This window comes from Gobius niger (genome assembly GCF_951799975.1).
Source record: "Gobius niger genome assembly, chromosome: 6".
NCBI classification, from domain to species: Eukaryota; Metazoa; Chordata; class Actinopteri; order Gobiiformes; family Gobiidae; genus Gobius; species Gobius niger.
In genome coordinates, this window is record NC_136857.1 from 33,355,278 (window position 1) to 33,374,438 (window position 19,161).

Genomic DNA, 19,161 nt, shown 5'->3' on the forward strand with positions numbered 1-19,161 from the left:
GTCATTGTCCATTTGGACCCATCTGCGCCCCAGCTTTAACTTCCTGGCTGATGTCTGAGATATTACTCCAATATTTCCACAGAGTTCTTTCTTCATGATGTCATCTATTTAGTGAAGTGCACCTCAGCCCATGTTGGTGCAGGACTTGTTTCACTCTGGATAATGACAAACTCTTACCAGGTTCAGCATCTTCACCAGGTCTTTTGCATTTGTTCTTGGGTTGATCTTCACATTTCAGACACAGCACGTTCATCTCTGGGACACAGAACCCGCCTTCTTTCTGATCTGTATGATGACTGGTCATTTCCATAATTGTTTTAACCAATGAACCTTCAAGTGTCTGGAAGTTACACCCAAGGATGAACCAGACTTGTGCTTCCAAGGTCATGACATCGTCATCTGGGCTTTCCCAAAGTGTTTAAAGGTATTTAAGTAATCTTACTGTATGTAGACTTTTGGTTTTGTAAAAAGTAAAACAAAAAAACAAAAAAAGTGATGTAGAAAATTCAGTCTCTTGTTCTTCTGGCATTTTGACAAATAGGAATTATTTTTAAAATTCTAGTTGACCTAAGAAAAATAAACTTCTAGTTTCATGTCAGACAGTGAGAAAACATGCAAATGTGTCTTGTTGTGAAGTGTCTATAAACATATGTTCCTACTGTAAGTCACAGCATTCACACAGAGCAAAAATATTTCATTTCATTTTTATTCATTGTCTGTTCATGGCAGTGCAACAAGGAAATCCACAATCCATTAAACACAACTGTAGCACTAAAACATTCCATGCAAGAACGGGAGTAGGATGAAGAAATATTCTTTTAAGTAAACTCCTGCCCCATTCTTCTTCAAAAAATAAATAAATCACAAATTAAACGGCCTCACTGATGCAAAAGTAAAGAAAGCTATAGACCTGACTTAATTATTACAGGTGAAACTCGAGTATCGTACTGTGAGTAATATAATCAAATGCTGTGGTCATTCTGGAGTCCTGATCACACAGGGAAGGAGTTCTATGTTTGGCAGCACATCATTTCACTAGAATTTGATTTGTACAAACGACGTTACAGACGTGACCTGGAAGCACAACCTTGTTGTTGTGGCAACGCAAGATTTTGAAAAAAAGAGAGAGATATCTGCTTTTGCAAATCACAATTGTTTTACTCTTTTATCCGTTTTCTGGAGGACTATAAAAATATCTGTCACACACCAATAAAGTCAAGCCAAAATGGGGTCCACATGGGTGTTTTTTCCACAGAAAATGGTTTAGTAGAAGAAAAAAAACTGCACTCATTAGCGTTAGCATTGTCTGTTTGTTTGTTTTCAGTATTTATGGGCTGTCGAACCACTGTGCTCCTCTCCATGTCTCTGTATCTTTAGTAATAAATAAATAAATAAATCAGATGTTGTTAAAGTAATGGGGCAGAAATGGGAGAAAGTTGAGTTTATTCCCCCCCTTGTGTTCCCTCTGGTTGCTTCGAACATGTGAAAATCCAAAGATGCCATCTGTATCTATTCACCTTATTCCGGAAGTTCCCGTGGGCGCCACCATTATTTGTGCCCGTCCCTTCATTTGTATTTGTTTACAAGGACTGCAGACGTCAAGAGAAAATCAGTTCTGCACGCACACAAAGGTGTTTTCAAGCCGATTTGGTGATGCAAACGAACATCGGACATTTTACACAAATCAATCTACTGCACGTCATGTTTTAGTGGCAAACATTTTCTCTTGTTCTTTGCTCAGTGAATGGGCTTTGTGCTCTGCCGCAAGAGTCAAGACAAGGGAAGTGCCCATCCGTGGCAAAAAAAGGCAAAAGTGGGCAGGGCAGAATAAGGTGAATATATAAGTGTGACATCACGCATAATAATAAGCTACTTCCAGTTCTAAACTGTTGAGAGTTCCATTGACAAACACAGCAAAAACTGCAACTTTATCTCACCATTTCTCCAGGAAAAATGAAAATATGTTTCTATTTAAAATAAGCCTTCATTGTGTATGGAGAACATATACAATTATCAATGTAAATAAGATACCTATATTAACAATTTAATTGTGTGCACATTTCCTGTACATTTTGCACCCCCTGAGTGTTTCGTGCTGATGTAACAAGTGAATTTCTCCATTTTCAGTTGCCCGGCTCTGCCGTACTATTCCCTGTCCATTCTACACAGGGAATTAGTCTGGTCACGGAGCAATTGGAGCAGCTTGAAGGGGCGGGCCTAACGCACACAGATTGTCAGTGAAATAAACCAATTAGCAATAAGCGGTCGTGACGACAGCTGTGTCCAATTCACAAACTATGAAGTGAATATAAACTCACGCGGAGAACCCGGAGGCAAAATCCTCGACTACTTCATCCATGATTAGTTTTAGCTGATGTTAATGTTAACTGAACGAACAACATAGTGGTGCAGCAAGTGACGAAACCTTGTCATTTCTCTGACGGTCGTGATTGGTTCGGCCTCACCCGCCAATCAGACACTTGTTTACCGTGTGTGGCCACACCCACCTTCTTCCGCGCAGAAAAGAAGTGGGTGTGGTTTATCAGGCTACATTTTCAGATCAATAAAGGATTAACGTGTCTATTGTCTTATTTGATCGTTCATGTCAGACAAGCATTACTCAAGAAAATCCAGAGTAATTGTGATATTTCTGTGTGATCAGATGTGTAGAAAGAGTCTTGGGAAGATTTGGTGCAATGTTTCGATGGAGGGGGAGCGTCAGGGCGAATGGATTACAAGAGAAAGGAGAGAGAAGAGCAATATTCCAGAATGTCATGAGTCGTAGACTCGGAGCATGAGGTAAGACTTTTCCGTTTTACCCGCGTCCTGTGGTCATTCTCATCCCGATGGAACAGGGCTATAGTTTACATTCAGCAGACACTGTGTTCAGTACAGCGGTTAGGATGCACAGAAAGCCGCTCAGAGCTGTGGAGTCTCTGGGTTTCTGTTTTACTGTGATCTTTACACATCGATCCCCGCTCTTCTGCCCATCATCACTAAGGGCTGACAGTCCATCATTGTCCTCCGAAAGCTCCGCTCTGGACGAGTCTGGTGTTTCGCTGGAATACAGCAGCTCGGCCAAAACAAGAGTGCATTCTGCAGATTGGGAATCAGGCGCGGGTTGCGTGTGCGTGTACAGATAAACCTTCCAGGGCAGAGCATTTGGGGGGGTGAAAGCCATGGTCTGGATGTTGACCAGTTGCAACGCGGCCTGCAGGCTTTGAGGTGAGTTGACCGGTAACATCTGGCACGGCATGAGCTTCACAACGCACAAAAAGTCTCCTTCCTCAACCGCTGAGGCACCTGAAACCACCGAAAGCAAAATATTACAGTTAGAAGGAAGTTGGTGGAACATTAGTGAACTTTATACAAGGCGACATTAATCTGCAGAACATTTATAACTTCCTGTAGACGCAGGGGCGGACTGGCCATTTGTTCAGTCTGGAAGAGCACAGAAGGGCCACTGGCTCTAGGGACACCGGTCTGGCCTCTCAATTTTCTCTTTAACTGAGCACACTTTCTCCAGTTCACATCACGCAAATCGAAAAGCGTCCAAAAAACCACCGTCAAAATAGCGACAAAAACGAGGCGTAAATAAGAAAACGCAGCAAAAATGCAACAAAAATGTGACAAAACAATGATGAAAAAGTAACAAAAAAGTGACGACACGATCAGTTTTGAAAGTCTTGAGGCATTACACTGGCCAATAGGCTGTAAGCTCCAGTCGAAAAGCTTTTAGATTTGGGTAAAACTGGGATTAAGGCGGGGATTAAGAGGTTAAACAAAATTGGGGAATACACTCATTTCAAGAACCTCTGAACACAAAGAAAGTCTCCAAAAACGCTCGACACCAGCGGAGAGATGTAAAAGAGTCTGAAAGCTGCAGCGCCTCTCACAAACAAACGGGAAGGGGCACGCAAACAGCAAGACAAGAGTCAGTACAACTCAAACATCCCAGTCCAGTGGATAACTGTGGACAGATTACTAAGATAAACGTGTTTACCTTGGTCCATGTGCAGACTCTGTAACTGCAGCCACATTTCCTCAAAGTCCTCTGGGCTGAGCGCGGGAGACAGGGACAGGCTGACGACCGCAGGTTCAACTCCCACCACAGATCCTTGGCACAGTTCGGCCACATCTGAAAGTGTGAGCACAATAGAGACAACAGTCACCTTTACATTCATCATTGTGAGGACAGAAACCAATGTGATCAAAATATCAACTCACTAAACTTTGACACCAATTCTGTTGCAAACCAGTGTTATTTTGATTTTTTTTGCTATATTTGAATGGACTGTAAAATAATCCTCTAGTGTTTACTAAATACCAGCCGCAAGAAAACATGCAGTGTTTCTGTGAACAGTAGACCACGTTAGAATAGTTAGAATAGATGCTAAGCTGCCATTTCCATTAAGTGTGTGCTTTAGCATTTAGAACATAATAATTCCATTTAGAACAATGTATGCTGAGGTTTTATATCCTGCGACCCTTGAACGGCGGTGCCTGCTCTGTAAACACACCGACAGATGATACCCAGCCCAGCGCTGACACACGGGTCTTTAGAGTTTGGCTTTTAAGCCGTGCTAGAGAGTTGTAAAGTGTCCATCCTGTTTCCAAAGTGTCTTTTGGAGTCACCCCCGGCCACTAGGGGTAGTATTGCAGCAATGTCCACTCCCCGCCTTGAGGACCAAAGAGAGGCGCGTCCCATGCCCATTGATCAGGACAGGTCGCTCAGATGTTTGTGTAAACGTCTGTCTAATGCGAACCTCTGTGTTTGCCGCTAACTGTTCCCATACATTTGTATGTGTTTTATATGTGTTTGTATGTGTTTCCATGGGGGCAGGTCAGGGGTGGAGCTCGCCTCTGCTTCTGTGGGATAAAGGCAGCACTCAGTCTTCAAGTTGGTGAATCTAGCGTTGGAATGTGGGACTGCATTTGGGGCCGGCAAAGGATTTTCTTAAAGCAGCTTTAATGCCAGTAATATATATTCAATTGCCACAAAAAAGATATTTTAAGATTTGCAAACATCAAACTAAGAAATGGAGATACGTTGAATTTCAGCTGAATGTTTTAGCAAATGCGCACAAAAACATGCAAAGGTGTCAACCAGCATCTGATGTCTGACCTGTGAGCTCCTTTAGTTCCTCGGTCAGTGTGTGTTTGGGTTCACAGTTCAGGTGCTCGGGGCTCCCTCTGGTGGACGAGTCGGGCGTGGCAGCGGCGGTGCTGAGCGGCTGCAGTGTATTGAAGCCATGAGCCCAGGCGTCAATGGGCTGCAGAGGACGCCCGATCAACACGCCGAGCATCGGGTCAGACCTGCGCGCCTCCACCACCCTCCGGGCCTGCTCCGGCCCACACTGCAGCAGGCGGTAATACAGCAGGGCCTGGTCCCTCACGCACATGTCCCGCTCCTCCTCTAGGGACAGAAAAACATGTGTCAGAGCTACAGATTACAGGCATGTACTCCATTTCATAGATCATACAACAACACCTTAAAACACAGCTGTGCTTTATACAGGTGAAACTAGGAAAATAAAAAATATATATATATATTCTAATTTTCTGAGTTTCACCTGTACATCAGTAACTGACGTGGCAAACATGTATTTTATTTATGTAGGTAGTGATGATTGTAGCCCAAGTATGGTTTAAAATTAGAAGAAATTGAGGCAAAAATGAAGGAATAATTGTGTGGGGGGGAAAAGGAAGGGGGGGGGGGGGGCTGGGTGGCAGATGAATGGAGAAAAAATTCTGAAAAAAACAATGAAATTTTGGAAACAATGGGGAGAAAATGGGAAAATTATTACTGTATATTTACTGTTATTACTGTTATAAAAAAAATGGGGATGACAATGAAAATAGGGAAAACATTAGTAAAAAAAAAAGGGGAAAAAATTGGGGATAAATGGGGCAAACATTCCGAAAAAAATGGGGAAGATGATGTCTATATCAAGGAACCTATTATATGTACATAACCAACAGGAGGTCAGCGGCCCATAAGTACATCTCTTGTTGGTGTCCCCCACACTCACCGATGCAGTAGTGCAGGAGTCTCCCCAGCATGTCCTGGGTCTCGGCGGGTCGGCTCAGGAACAGGCGCAGAGCAGCCGCCAGCAGCTCCAGCTTCACACTGACACTGACCTCCGCCCGAACCCCATCGATGAAGCCCTCCAGCACGTACGGAGCAGTCGCCACGCGCTCCCCATAGACGCCCAGCAACCACAGCAGCGCCTGCCTGCCCTAAGACGGAGACAAGAAAGATCCAGCACATTTAGACCAGGGACCAGTGCCTTACCAGGGTTTATACAGGTGGCAGCGAGTCCCACTGATGCACATTAATTAGGGCCCGACTGATATGGATTTTTGGGGTCCGAGACCAATACTGATATGAAGGGGGTTGTCCAATAGCGATATATTTTCCGATATTTTAAGTCATTTTTATATCTCTAATCTAATAGCCTATAGTTTATATAGAAATATATCTAAAAGAGGTCGTCCGATGTGAGTACCCAGACTGCTGTGTTCGCTCGAATCATTTCAAACTGGGGACCATGGCCGAAATCTTCACATGGATTTGGGACCAATCACAGAACGAGGAGGTACGCTATTACACATACGGAAGCTTTTAGTTTATTTACGGATCCAATATGATAGCAGCAGACGCGACTCCGTCTTTGGATCAAGCTTTAGGCCGTGTTCTAAATAGTTTAGCTAAAGTTTACAGCGGGTACGTCATACGTCATCTGATACCATGATACGATTGGCTGTGGCTACATGCAGACGGATATGATAGACATTCAGCCCAATAAACGAGTATGGACGATCGTAAACCTCTCCTACGAGAAAACGAGAAAATGGTGACCCCAGACTAAAGACTAAATATCACTTGTGTCTGGTGCCGATTGGCACCAATGATATTTTTGGCCCCATTTTAAAAAAAATGTCTCATCTATAATCCTGTTTGAACTGTGACAGCAGGGGGCGCTGTATATCCATGTTTAGAGGTACTTCAGAGGTTGTTTGAAAAACATACCCAACTTACCACCACTGAGTATGACATGAAGGAGTGATGAACGGAATTGTTAAGTGAGCTTGAGCATCTGGAAAAGCTGTATATAAGACTGGCCAAGGGCCTCTTGGGCTCTTGGGCCCCATATATAAGCTAAATGTTGCTTCAAGGGTGTCCCATTTATGAATTTGCATTATCATCTATGAATGAATGTGTAAATGTTTTTTACTGTATATTCGTAATAATAAACTGAAACTGAAACTCTTAAAATTGTATCAGTGTGCAAAGCGAAGCGGATGTTCTGGTTATGACCTGGCCCAAAACAAAGACTGTTTGTTTTGAATATTTAGTCCTGGTTTTGTCCCTGGTTTAGTTCCTGAATCCCTATTGGAGAGTGATGCAAGGGTTAATGAAATTGTCCAAAACAAAGTTCAGAGTTAGACAGTGGGATCTAAAGTCCACCTGATCGTCCTGCAGCGTTTCCTCACAGCCTTGGAGCGCGGCACACACCACGTCAGAGCACTGCGGACACACCCAGACCAGGTCCCGGAAAGTCTGCACCACCGCTGTGAAGACAGGCAGGCAAACACACACCAGCCGTTCAGTTCCAAGCACACACTGGATACAGAAGCCTTAAAGAGGGGGTATCATGCTTTTTTCAATCACATAGCACCAGTCTATATCACACTACAATGATGACGCAACCTTCTGTTGGTCTGTAAATGCAGTAAATTAGAATAACTGCCTTGTATAAAATTGCTCTCTCAAAATGGCTGTAGTAAATGTCTTGAAATAGGCCTCTGTCTCTTTAAGAACCTCTGACCCTTTCCGACACGCCCCCTCCACACGCTGTCTGTGGCATCAGTGGGGAGGGGGTATTGCTGAGGAGCAGTGGTTGGTTACTCGGCTGGTGACGAAAGCTCGGAGGCGTCTCCAGGAGGTGGGGGCGTTCCTAGGAGGACTCAGGCAAACCTATCCCTAAAATCCCTATCAGAGTTTTTACAGATTACTCAAAAATACGTGAATGTGCCAAGGCAACACTTCAGGCATGTTTTAAATGAGGGAATGACATAATAACATGATGTAAAGCTTGAAAAAGTCGATTTTGCATAATACCCCCCCTTTAACACATTTACACATAACTTAGCCTAATATTTAAAAATGAGGAGAACAGCTTTGTGAAGGAACCATGTTGTAATATGGTTCAAAGCTCTATAACAGGGGTCCCCAACTGGCAGACCCGGGTCCAGATCCGGACCTCCAAAGGCTTTAGTCTGGACCCCAAAGCCTTTTCATCCTCTCAATATACTTCATTTAGGCTAAATGAAAAATGATCTTCCTTTATCAGCTCTGCTATGTAAATAGACAACCTGTACTCATGTTTGAACATTTTCAAATGCAATGACTGCAGAGTTCTGAAAGAAAAGTTTGTGGACCTTGAGCTGATTTAGTTGGAGACCCTGCTCTAAAAGTTTATTTTGCATATGTCATATTGCAGATGTGTGGAGCTGACTAGCGGCGCCATATTAGAATTACTTCCAGGATATCTCCAGCTCCCTCGCAACAAAACGTCATAAAATAAGAATCATACGGGGTTTGATCATTTTTATACTCTGACATGAAAACTAAGATGTTAAAGGGAGAAAACTAGCAAAAAACCTTGGGCACTATGTGAAAACTCGATACGTGCCGCCGTGTCTTGTCTTAAAATTCAAAATGACAGAGAAGAAGCAAACAGGAAGTCAAAGCTTCTCTGCTGATGTGAGCATTGTTACCAGAGGTGATGTGCTCCTGTCTCAGCCCCAGCAGCCCGGTGAGGATATCCAAACATTTGTCGCTGTAGCTTCTTCCAATGCGACCTACAAAACACAACAGGAAACAGCTTTTTACCTTATGTCGCCAATGTTTCTTAAGACTGAGGCCCTAAACCGACCCCGAGACGCACTGTATATCCGGCGGCATTTCAATCAAAAAACATCGTAACAAGTCAAGTTTACATTTTAACATAGGTGCCCTTTTTTGAGCAGCTTCAAGACTCTTGCATCCATTAAACTTGTGAGTTTTTGGAGAGTTTCTGCTTGGATTTCTTTGCAGGATGTTAGAAGAGCCTCCCAGAGCTGCTGTTTGGATGAAAACTGCCTCCCACCCTCATAGATGTTTCACTTGTTGAGACTCCAAAGGTTCCCAATAGGGTTGAGGTCAGGTCTCTCCTTTTATGCCCATAGCAGCCATTGATGCAGAGGTATTCTTTACAGTATGACATGGTGCGTTGTCATGTATGAAGAGGATTTTGTTCGGGAAAGCACGGTTCTTCTTTTTGTACCATAGAAGAAAGTGGTCAGTCAGAAACCCCACATATTTTTCAGAGGTCAATTTCACACCTTCAGGGAGCCTATAGGGGCTGACTAGCTCTCTCCCCATGATTCCAGGCCAAAACATGACTCCGCCCCCTCCTTACTGACGTCACAGCCTTGTTGGGATATGGTGGCCATTCTCCAACCATCCACTACTCCATCCAGCTGACCATCCAGGGTTACCCGGCCTCATCAGTGAACAAGACTGTTTGAAAATGAGTCTTCATGTATTTCTGAGCCACTGCAGCCGTTTCTGCTTCAGCTTCAATGAACAGTTTAGGGGAGGCCCGGATAGAAGGTTTATGCACAACTGCAGCCTCTGGAGGGTCCTACACCTTGATGTTCAGGAGACTCCAGAGGCACCAGCAGCTTCAAATAACTGTTTGCTGCTTTGTAGCAGCTGTTCTATTCATCTGATGTATTTGTCTGGCAGAAACAGTCCTCATTCTGCCTTTATCTGCACAAACCAGTATGTTCTCTGAATCAGCCACAAATCTCTTATCAGTACGATAATTAATCTTTCTGAAATCTTTTCTGAAATATCGAAGGTTTTCATACCTAGACCAAGGCATTCAACTATTTCACACTTTTCTTCAGCAGAGAGATCCTTTTTTTCTTTTCCATATTGCTTGAAAATGTTGATCTGCTTCATAATGTGGAACGTCCTTTTTCAATAGTTTTTCCCTTAACTGGGCTTAACCTGACAAACTAATCATCCCAGGTCTCTGAGATTAATGTCAGTGATTCAAAGAGCCCCGAGACACGATACCATCCATGAGTTTCATTGAAAAACTCGGTAAAGTTAATAATGAATAGGTTTTGAGCCAAAAGAAAAGTGCTCTTGCAAGCCATGTGGCCACTCTGGCTGGTCATCGTCAAACTGTATAAGCCACTCCATGCTTTCATTAGCCTCAATTTAACTTGGGAATAATGGGCCTAAGCCTGTGGCTATCTACAGGGCTGATCACATGTGCTGAGTGAAATGAACCATGGCCTACTGTACATGAATGAATGAATGAATAAATAGAGCTGTGAGAAACTTGCCCATCGCAACATAAATCCCAAAACACTGATGTTTAAAGTTAGCATGCTGTGTATAATGCATCACAGTCGTAGTGTGAGTTAATAATAACACATACTAATGAACCAAATATCACACATTGCCCATAGATTAACATGAGTTAAACAATATAACAAAGTAGAGGAAAGAGTGAACTCTGTCAGGGTCTGGCAGGGTCATTAGGGTGAATCAGTCAAACACATTGTAATTTCCAAATGCTTTGAAGTTAAAATGACAGAATGTAAATGTTCTCCTGTTATACACTGCGGCTCATGCTAAAGTGTGAAAGTGCATGAGGTTGGCAGTGTTAAAGAACGGTGACCAAGGAAGAGAAGAGGAGAGACTAAGGGGGAGGGAGCAGCCTCTTGGTGACAGGCCACATGTCAAAGCCTGACGCTGCACTCACTCTGTCGTATGTATGAAGTTAGCTTGTTGTGTACCTATAGCAGAAATGGCTGCCTGTGCGGTGTCTGGGTCCACGTCGGTGCAGTAGCCTTTCAGTTCGTCCAAAAGCATCGACACATTTTCATCATTGACCAGCTCCACCAGCACCTGAACAAAGGCCACACGACTGCGATTAAAGAGAAGAATGTTGAGGACTTCAGAATGTTCAATTAAGCTCATTGCTAGGACTGCAGTAATTATAGTTAGGATCAATGTATCAGTATTCAAGTTTTCTTAGTTTGCCCTTGTTTTTGATGTGGGGCTCCGGGAGTGACTGTCAGAGAAGTTGTGATTTCATAGTTAACATACTGCATACGGTGTACTGTGGCCGTGTTCATTTACATTTACCTTTCAACTAGTGCTGTCACTTGATTCATTTATTTATTCATTTCTACTGTACATCAGATTCATCTCACTTTAGAAATTAGATTATTTCCTATAACAGATTGCTGTTGTAATGTGCAGCTGCAAGGACAAAAAAATGAAATGTTTTGTAGAAAGGTACAGAGCCACAGAGCTACGTACTTATTAACACCAGTGCTCAGCCATAAAGATGGAGGATCATGCTGTGGCCAACTGTACTCTAGATTGTTATTTCTTTAGTTTGAATAATAAACAAAAGATTTTGTTATAGATATTGAAGATATAGAAGATATTGTTTTAGAACAGGAGTAGGGACGTTTGATTTACCTTGGGCTAATTGTCTTCCAGGCTAAAAGACCAACTGCAGCCCAAAGTAAACACAAAGTAGCACCACTTTCTCCTAATCCCACTAGGACCTAACAGGAAGTGTGTGTGTGTGTGTGTGTGTGTGTCCCTGATTTTCAGGATTCGTTAACAAGTATTTGAACTCTGTTGTGTGTAATAATCATCTTGGAGCCAAAGGTTCTGGACTTATTTTGCCTCTGAACATTTTTTTAAATTTTGTTTAAACGTTTTTCACTCTTTCATAATGTGAGCACGATGAATCCTGGCACTGTCATCTTGTAAGAAAGTGAGAAATAGAAAACCTATAGTACAGATGTACGCCCATACCTGCATCTTCCTCTGTTTGATAAAGGCCGGTTCAGCGTAGCCACAGAAGAAGCGTTTGTAGTGCGCCCCCAGGAGGCCCGGCTCGCTCTGCATCATCAACTGAAACAACAAGACGTCAGCACGTATTACACAGTGACACAACAGGAGCAAATGGCGATGGGAGGGCATCTGGCACACTGACCTGTACATGTGCCAGCGCGGTGAATCTCATCTCTCGGCTGTTGCTCCCGCAGGCTGCCAGCAGGGGGCCACAAGCTCGCTCCAGGGCGGACTGGGAGACGGAGGGGAACCCCGCGCTGAGGCAGAGGAAGAGGCGGAGCGTGGCAGCCATGACGGGTGGGTGGGCACAGGTCAGGCAGGAGTCCAGCAGAGACAGGATGTCGAACAGCTCCCCCTCTGTCTGCGGCTGGTATCGCTCCAGGATCCTCAGGACATCACACTGACCCCACACGTCACACTCTTTTAACCTGCAATAGCGGGACTTTGATACCTCAACCATTTTGTCATCTATACCCAGAAAACAGAACAGTATTGTTTATTTATTCCTTTCTTTTTGCCTCTAAACCCCCACTTTAATGGACTGCATTATCCTTGTGTTTCCATGCGTTGTTGCCGCTTGGTCGTCACTTTTTCCTCACACTTTTTTGTTGCATTTTGTAACTTTATTGATGCTTTTTTTTGTCACATTTTTGTCACGTTTTTTTGTTGTTGTTGTCCTCATTTACGTCTTGTTTTCATCGCTATTCTTACACTTTATTCAGGAACTTTTTAGATTTGCCTGGATACCTAGATACTGGAGAAAATTTTATTGTGTAGGTGGGGGTTAAGAGGTTCAATTGTATCATTTATTTGAGCTGAAACAACAAAGTCACCTCCTTTAATGCTGTCCTTGGACCAACCAAAACTTGCTCTCTAAAGCAGGGGTAGGCAATGTCAGGCCCGAGAGCCAAATCCTGCCCTTCAGCACAGAACCTCTGGCCCTCAAGATGATTTTGAGAAACATTATTACACAAATCAGAGAGTACTTTTAACATTATTAGAGTTAAATGGGAGGGAAAAAAGGTAAAAAAAACTGTCAATACACCCAAATAGGTCATATATTATATACAACACTGGCATTCGAAGGAAGTGCACTGGAAAAAGAGTAATCGTTTTAAGGAAGAAATTACATTTAACTTGAATTAAGAGATTAAATCGAAGGTTTGAGTAGATTTGGTCTGATGAGATAAAACCTCTAGTAGTAGTTATTCTCTTAATTCAGATAATTTTGTGTAATTTCAAGTGAAAGACAATTATTTGTTTTGTTCCGACTCAAATTCAATATACAATTTGATGAATTCAAGCCATTTTGAGTCATTTATCTCATTTAAGATGGTAATTTTTCCAGTGTTGTGCTTCCCTTTGGGCTAATAATCGTAAAAATCAGCGCCTTCGGCCCTCGGTCTATTTACAATAAAGAAAATCGGCCCTCCGCTAGAAAACTTGCCTACCCCTGCTCTAAAGATACTGCATCATATTTCGATACTTTTATTTTTTCGATAGCAGTAGTACCTTATACCAGACTGGTTTGGTTTAACAGAACCCAGCCCTACTCCTAACCTGTTGAGCAGGTGGTGTGTGATGTTCTTATTGATGGCCACTCCTCCCTCGTCCTTCAGGATCTCCTCCAGCGCCCGGAGACAATTCACCATGACAACGGGGTCCGAGTCTCTGAGGAGGCTGTAGAGCTCGTTCACCACCGCCGCGTCTGGAAACACAGACACAGAGGGGCTAACCAAAAACCCGATCATGATCTGATTGACTTCTCAGATTATTGACATGGCATGTAAAAATAATCTGATATTAATTCTAATTTTATTCATTTCAGATCTTTCACACTTGTGCATAAACTAACCCGGAAAATACAGCAAAGAGGCCAAACTAATGTCACAAAGATTAAAAGACATTGTGAAAAGAAGTATTTTTGATTTATTTATATTATATTTGTATTCTACTTTACTACAACAATTATTTAAGAAAATAAGACATGGCTGACTGAGTTTGAACCCTAGACCTTTGTGTTTCTAAATCTGTGCTGTATCCACTGGGCTACAAGCACAACACACTAACACCACATGGAGCACTTTGACTCTGGAGGTCCATCATTCCTCGCCTGGTTCTGCAGCTGGGCCTGACTGAAGGGAGGGGCAGGGAGATATTTCAATTGCTGTAAAATCTGCTCATGTAGAACTTGGATCCTCAGATTTCTGAAGAGAATGTAATGTTACAAAGTGTTAATCTCGCGGTGGCTCCAGGTAAGTAGTTACCGATCTCTGCCTGAGGCTGCAGGTTGTGCAGTTTGGCCCAGCCGAGCACTGCTACTCTGCGAACACAGGCTGCTCGGTCCCTCAGGCCCACTGTGAGGGGCTGCTCCACGTACTCTGCTAGACCTGGCAACCTGGGACACAAAGAAATCCAGTCTGAACACACAGTGCCCTCTGACTGTAGCATCCCAGACAAATATGTGTAAAGAAGGTAGATAAAAGCAGTTATTTTTGTGGAGATTGGACATAGTTAGTTCTTTGGTTTTCACCAATTCAAATGGTGGAAAAGAAGCCTCAGGTGCTTTTCTGTACCTCAGGTTGGTCATGTTTCTCAAGGCGAGGCTGCGGACCATGGGGTTGGCGTCTTGACAGTCTTTTCGAAGCGTGTTGATGACGAGGAGCGAGAGCTGCGGGTTGAGTGAAGCGTAAGAGCACAGAAACACGTAGACCAGTTTCTTCTGGACGATGTCCACTGTAGCACACGCTTTCACCATCTCAGGGAACAGTCCGGAGACATCCACGCCCTGAGACATCACCCTGGAGGACACAAGGTCAAACTCACTCACATATAAAGAATGGCACAGGTGGAAAACTATTTCCTTTGCTATCACCTAAAACGAACACATTTTAAATAGTAATTTCTGCATTAGAAGAGTGAGATAGCAACATAATCCAAACCACTTAGGAGCAGGAAATTGCATATTTCACACTAGCAATCAAGCAATATTGATATTGTGACACAGATTTCATGAGACACCAATGAAAAAGTGGATCTAAATGAGCAGGACGGACGTCTACACGTCTGTGCAGTATAATCAAATAAGAAACAAGTGGCTCCGCAAGCCCAGTAAAACTCCATATTCTTTGAAAAATAGTCAAAAATTCTGACAGGCTATGTATGTGTATTTTTCAGAGGTTATTTTTACACCTTCAGGGAGCCTAAAGGGACCGACCAGCTCTCTCCCCATCCAGGCCAAAACATGACTCCGCCCCCTTCTTGATGACGTCACAGCCTTGTTGGTAGGGCTGTTTGAAAATGAGTCTTCATGTATTTCTGTCCCACTGCAGCCGTATCTGTTCATGAGCTTCAATGAACAGTTTAGGGGAGGCCGGGGGTCCGGTTTACGCACAACTGCAGCCTCTGAAGGGTCCTACACCTTTAAAGCCATAAAGGGTATAGCTCCGCTCTATCTCCAAAACACTATCGTTCCATATCGGCCAACCAGAGCTCTCCCCTCTCAAAACTCAGGGCCACTGGTGTTTCCTCGCCTTTAGCCACCAAGTTCCAGTTTTATGGAATAAACTCCCAGCTCACGTTAAAGAAGCAGACACAGTCTCTACATTTAGGACTAGGCTCAAAATGTACCTCTGACCCACAGCCTGAAGTAAAGCTGCCTTAGGAGAAACACTGCTGTGGGATGTACGGTCCACTGAGCGCTATCCTCTTCTTCTTACTGCAGACTTTGTCTTATTATGATAGGCTACAATATTTCTTTTATCTGTAGTCTGTTTATTACTATTCACATGGTGTTTCCTGTCCCACTCCCCCTCGGGAGTGCCTGTCTAAATAGAACAGCGGAACCCTGCCTACTGGAATTGGACACCAAAGACAGGACAATCTGCGATCTTGGCCCGTCTGCTTAGGGACTGCCATCGGCTCTGGGTCTCTATAGCCTCTCCCCCCTGGGTTTTTGAGTTTTTCCTTGTCATGCTGAAGAGTCTTAGGACAGGAGACGCCTGCGCCACTCGTCGCCACCTGCTGCCGACGCTTATTTAGGTATTGTGTTTGCTGAACTTTATATTGTTCTGTTTATTGCTCTGTTTTATTGCCTTAATGTTCGGTGCAGCCCTGTGAGGCAACTCCTGTTGTGATATTGGGCTATACAAAACCATTGATTGATTGATTGATTGATTGGTTGATTGGTTGATTGGTTGATTGATTGATTGATTGATTGATTGATTGATTGATTGATTGATTGATTGATTGATTGATTGATGGATTGATTGATTGATTGATTGATGGATGGATGGATGTTCGGGAGACTCTAGAGTAGAGGTCTGCATTGGGTTTAAGTCCCACTGGGTCTCGACCCAACACAAATCTCGTGGGAATGGGCGGTTAAAAAGACACTGCTGAACAGGCTAGCCTGAGTCTGAATGTCCACCCTAGTCCCTAACCCCTCATTCACTACATAGGCCCACACAATATAGTACACTATAAAGGTAAGCAGCTAACATTAGCATCGTTTCACCGTAACCATTTATATTAGAGTAGTTCATTCATGAAAAATATGCAACACACGATTAAAACAGACGTTTTTTTATAAGGAATTGTGAGGACAATCGGCGGCAGCGGGTTTCAGGTGGGAGTAGACATACACATCGCAGGATTGAGCGGTTACGTTGCGCACGCATTGCAGTTGTGGAAGGTAATGATCAGAAATTCAGCAGGAGTGGGATAAAAAAACAGTCCCGCGCAGTTCTCTACTCCAGCTTCAAATACCTGTTTGCTGCTTTGTAGCAGCTGTTCTCTTAATCTGATGTATTTGTCTGGCATAAACCGTCCTCATTGTGCCTTTATCTGCAAAAACCCGTGTGCGTCTGAATCAGCCACAAATCTCTTAACAGTACGATGATTACGCTTAATCTTTTGTGAAATATTGAAGGTTTTTCATACCTAGACCAAGGCATTCAACTATTTCACGCGTTTCATCAGCAGAGAGATCCTTTTTCTTTCTCATATTGTTTGAAAATGATGATCTGCTTAATAATGTGGAACATCCTTCTGCAGTAGTTTTTCCCTTAACTTGTTCAGACAAGGCACACGGGTTTGGGTGGTAATCTGTTTCCAAGGTATATGTTATATGTTAAAATGTGACTGCAGCAGAGAACATCACTGGGTCGAAGGCTGTAAACGGTGCAGTCAGGGACAAACATTTCTACCTGATGACTTTGGTGATGGTGTTCCGATAGCGCAGTGGGTCCGACTGCACGTTGGGGTTGGACAGAGCTCTGCGCAGCTCCTTCACTGCGTCCTCTCCGCTCAGATACGGCATGGTCACTAAAGACTGAGGGACAACAGAAGCTGGATGTTAACATGTGGAATACGTTTACATATAGAGAGGCCCTGACATGGACAGTCAGAGCGTTTCAGCTGAATAAGCTCGTATGTAAACACGGCATGTAGGAATGTTTCTTCACACCAGATATAATTGAAAACATGCTGTAAAACGTTACATTGAAGACCAAAAGCACCGTTCTCTTCACTGCAGTAGTTTTGTTACTTTAATCATTTGCTGCACTTCTATCTTCATCTGGTATCTTAACAAGGACATCTCCGAGTTTACACGTTGTCAGAGGTGGATAGAGCAGCCAAAATATTTACTCAATTCATTCCTCAAAAATGTTTTCTTTTATTGTTTTTTATGGCATTTTCTTTGAAACGTGAATCAGACTTTTCCACTCAAACAGTTACTCACAGCACATTTTCTCCAGCTTTTATTTAAGTCAATATTTTGGCTACTCTACCCACCTCTGCTTGCACTAGAGTAAATGTAACAGAGTACTACCCCCATCTTCATGTGGGAATAAGGCATTTGTCCCAGTGTCCTGCAACGCAGCAGAATTCGCTTCACTTGAATCAGTAACAAAGAAAAGTCACTCAGCTTTCACAACATAAAGGTCAGTCCATAGATAGAAGACAGAAGTCCGATAAACGATCAGAATAACCAATCCATCAAAACAATCGTTGCCTGAAGCTCAAACAGGTGAACCATCTTTGTATCTACTTGACAGACACATTATAATGTTATTGGATTCAAAATACGTATATTTACAACTACACTCAGACAGACATCACACCATTAAGAAGTAAACGCAACAATGCCAAACCCCATTATTTGTTTACTAACCACAAACAAGTGCGAGGAAAAAGAGAAGAAACGTATTGAGCAGAGAGAAGCTGAGCCATGACCGTGTTGCTGCAGGACTAGAAAGCAAACATTACTCTCTGTTTTTCGGGCTTTTCTTACCTATAGAAGTCGCACCGGTGACTTGTTTACATTTTCCAGTAGCACTTCCGCGTTTCTGCTCGTTCTACGGCGGCCCGAAAGGTAAACGAGAACAACCGCACCCCCTAGCGGCCAAGAACCAACCGAACCTGTTGCTCTGGAGCTTTTTCTGACACTTGGCTTATTATAGATCCATGCATTACGTTAGCAGCCGCCTCTTTCAAGATAACACATGTAGAAAAACATACAAATCCACAACGCAACAGTCAAAATACAAACAAGAACACATCTAGTTATCATCAGTGCTCTGTTGGCAACAGCATCACCAAGGGACAGGCCGAGATGAAGGAGCACGGCTGTGTACTTTGAGGCGAAAATGTGGCTCTTCATGGTCAGTCTGCATCCTTGCTATGCCTGCACCTGTTTAATATTTTTCATGAACAAGGTGTAAAAATGGACTTTAACCTATATGGACTATGATGGATTATGATGGACATGATCTCACGGTTTTGCTTTTAATTGTGAAAATCTTAAACAGAATAGTTTTTATTGCCATTGTTTGTAAACAGGTTCACAAACTAGGACGTGCAACATAGAATATAAAAACATTTAAAAAAAAAAAAGCTATAAAACTTTAAATGGAAGGGCTGTAGGGGCATGCATGAAGAATATTAAATAAATAAGATAAAAAATATGGCAGACGACAACAATTGAACAGCATCGCATTTACGTATTGTGTAGGTATAAAGTGTTAAAGTGATATATAGTGATACAGTGATAAGTGGTGCAGTGGATGTAAGTGCGGACATACCACACAGTGCAATAGAGCAGATTACAGGTCTCTTTATCGTTCATGAGTCTGACGGCGGTGGGGAAAAAACTGTTCAAGTGGCGGGATCTATGGGTCTTGATAGACCGTAGCCTCCTGCCGGAGGGGAGAGGGGGG

At 43.1% G+C, this 19,161-nt stretch overlaps 1 protein-coding gene across 1 annotated transcript; it reads right to left on the reverse strand.

Moving 5' to 3' along the window:
* Positions 1-2,695: 2,695 nt before the first annotated feature.
* Positions 2,696-18,305, reverse strand: ap4b1 (adaptor related protein complex 4 subunit beta 1). The gene is made up of 14 exons (XM_079557679.1): positions 18,237-18,305; positions 17,149-17,273; positions 14,518-14,742; positions 14,209-14,339; positions 13,502-13,649; positions 12,084-12,369; positions 11,903-12,001; positions 10,864-10,975; positions 8,785-8,868; positions 7,472-7,575; positions 6,033-6,240; positions 5,126-5,416; positions 4,004-4,138; positions 2,696-3,303 (listed from the first exon to the last, which is right to left on the reverse strand). The coding sequence occupies exons 2-14, from the start codon at positions 17,259-17,261 to the stop codon at positions 2,858-2,860; spliced, it is 2,382 nt and encodes a 793-aa protein (XP_079413805.1). The 5' UTR covers positions 17,262-17,273; positions 18,237-18,305; the 3' UTR covers positions 2,696-2,857.
* Positions 18,306-19,161: the final 856 nt, after the last annotated feature.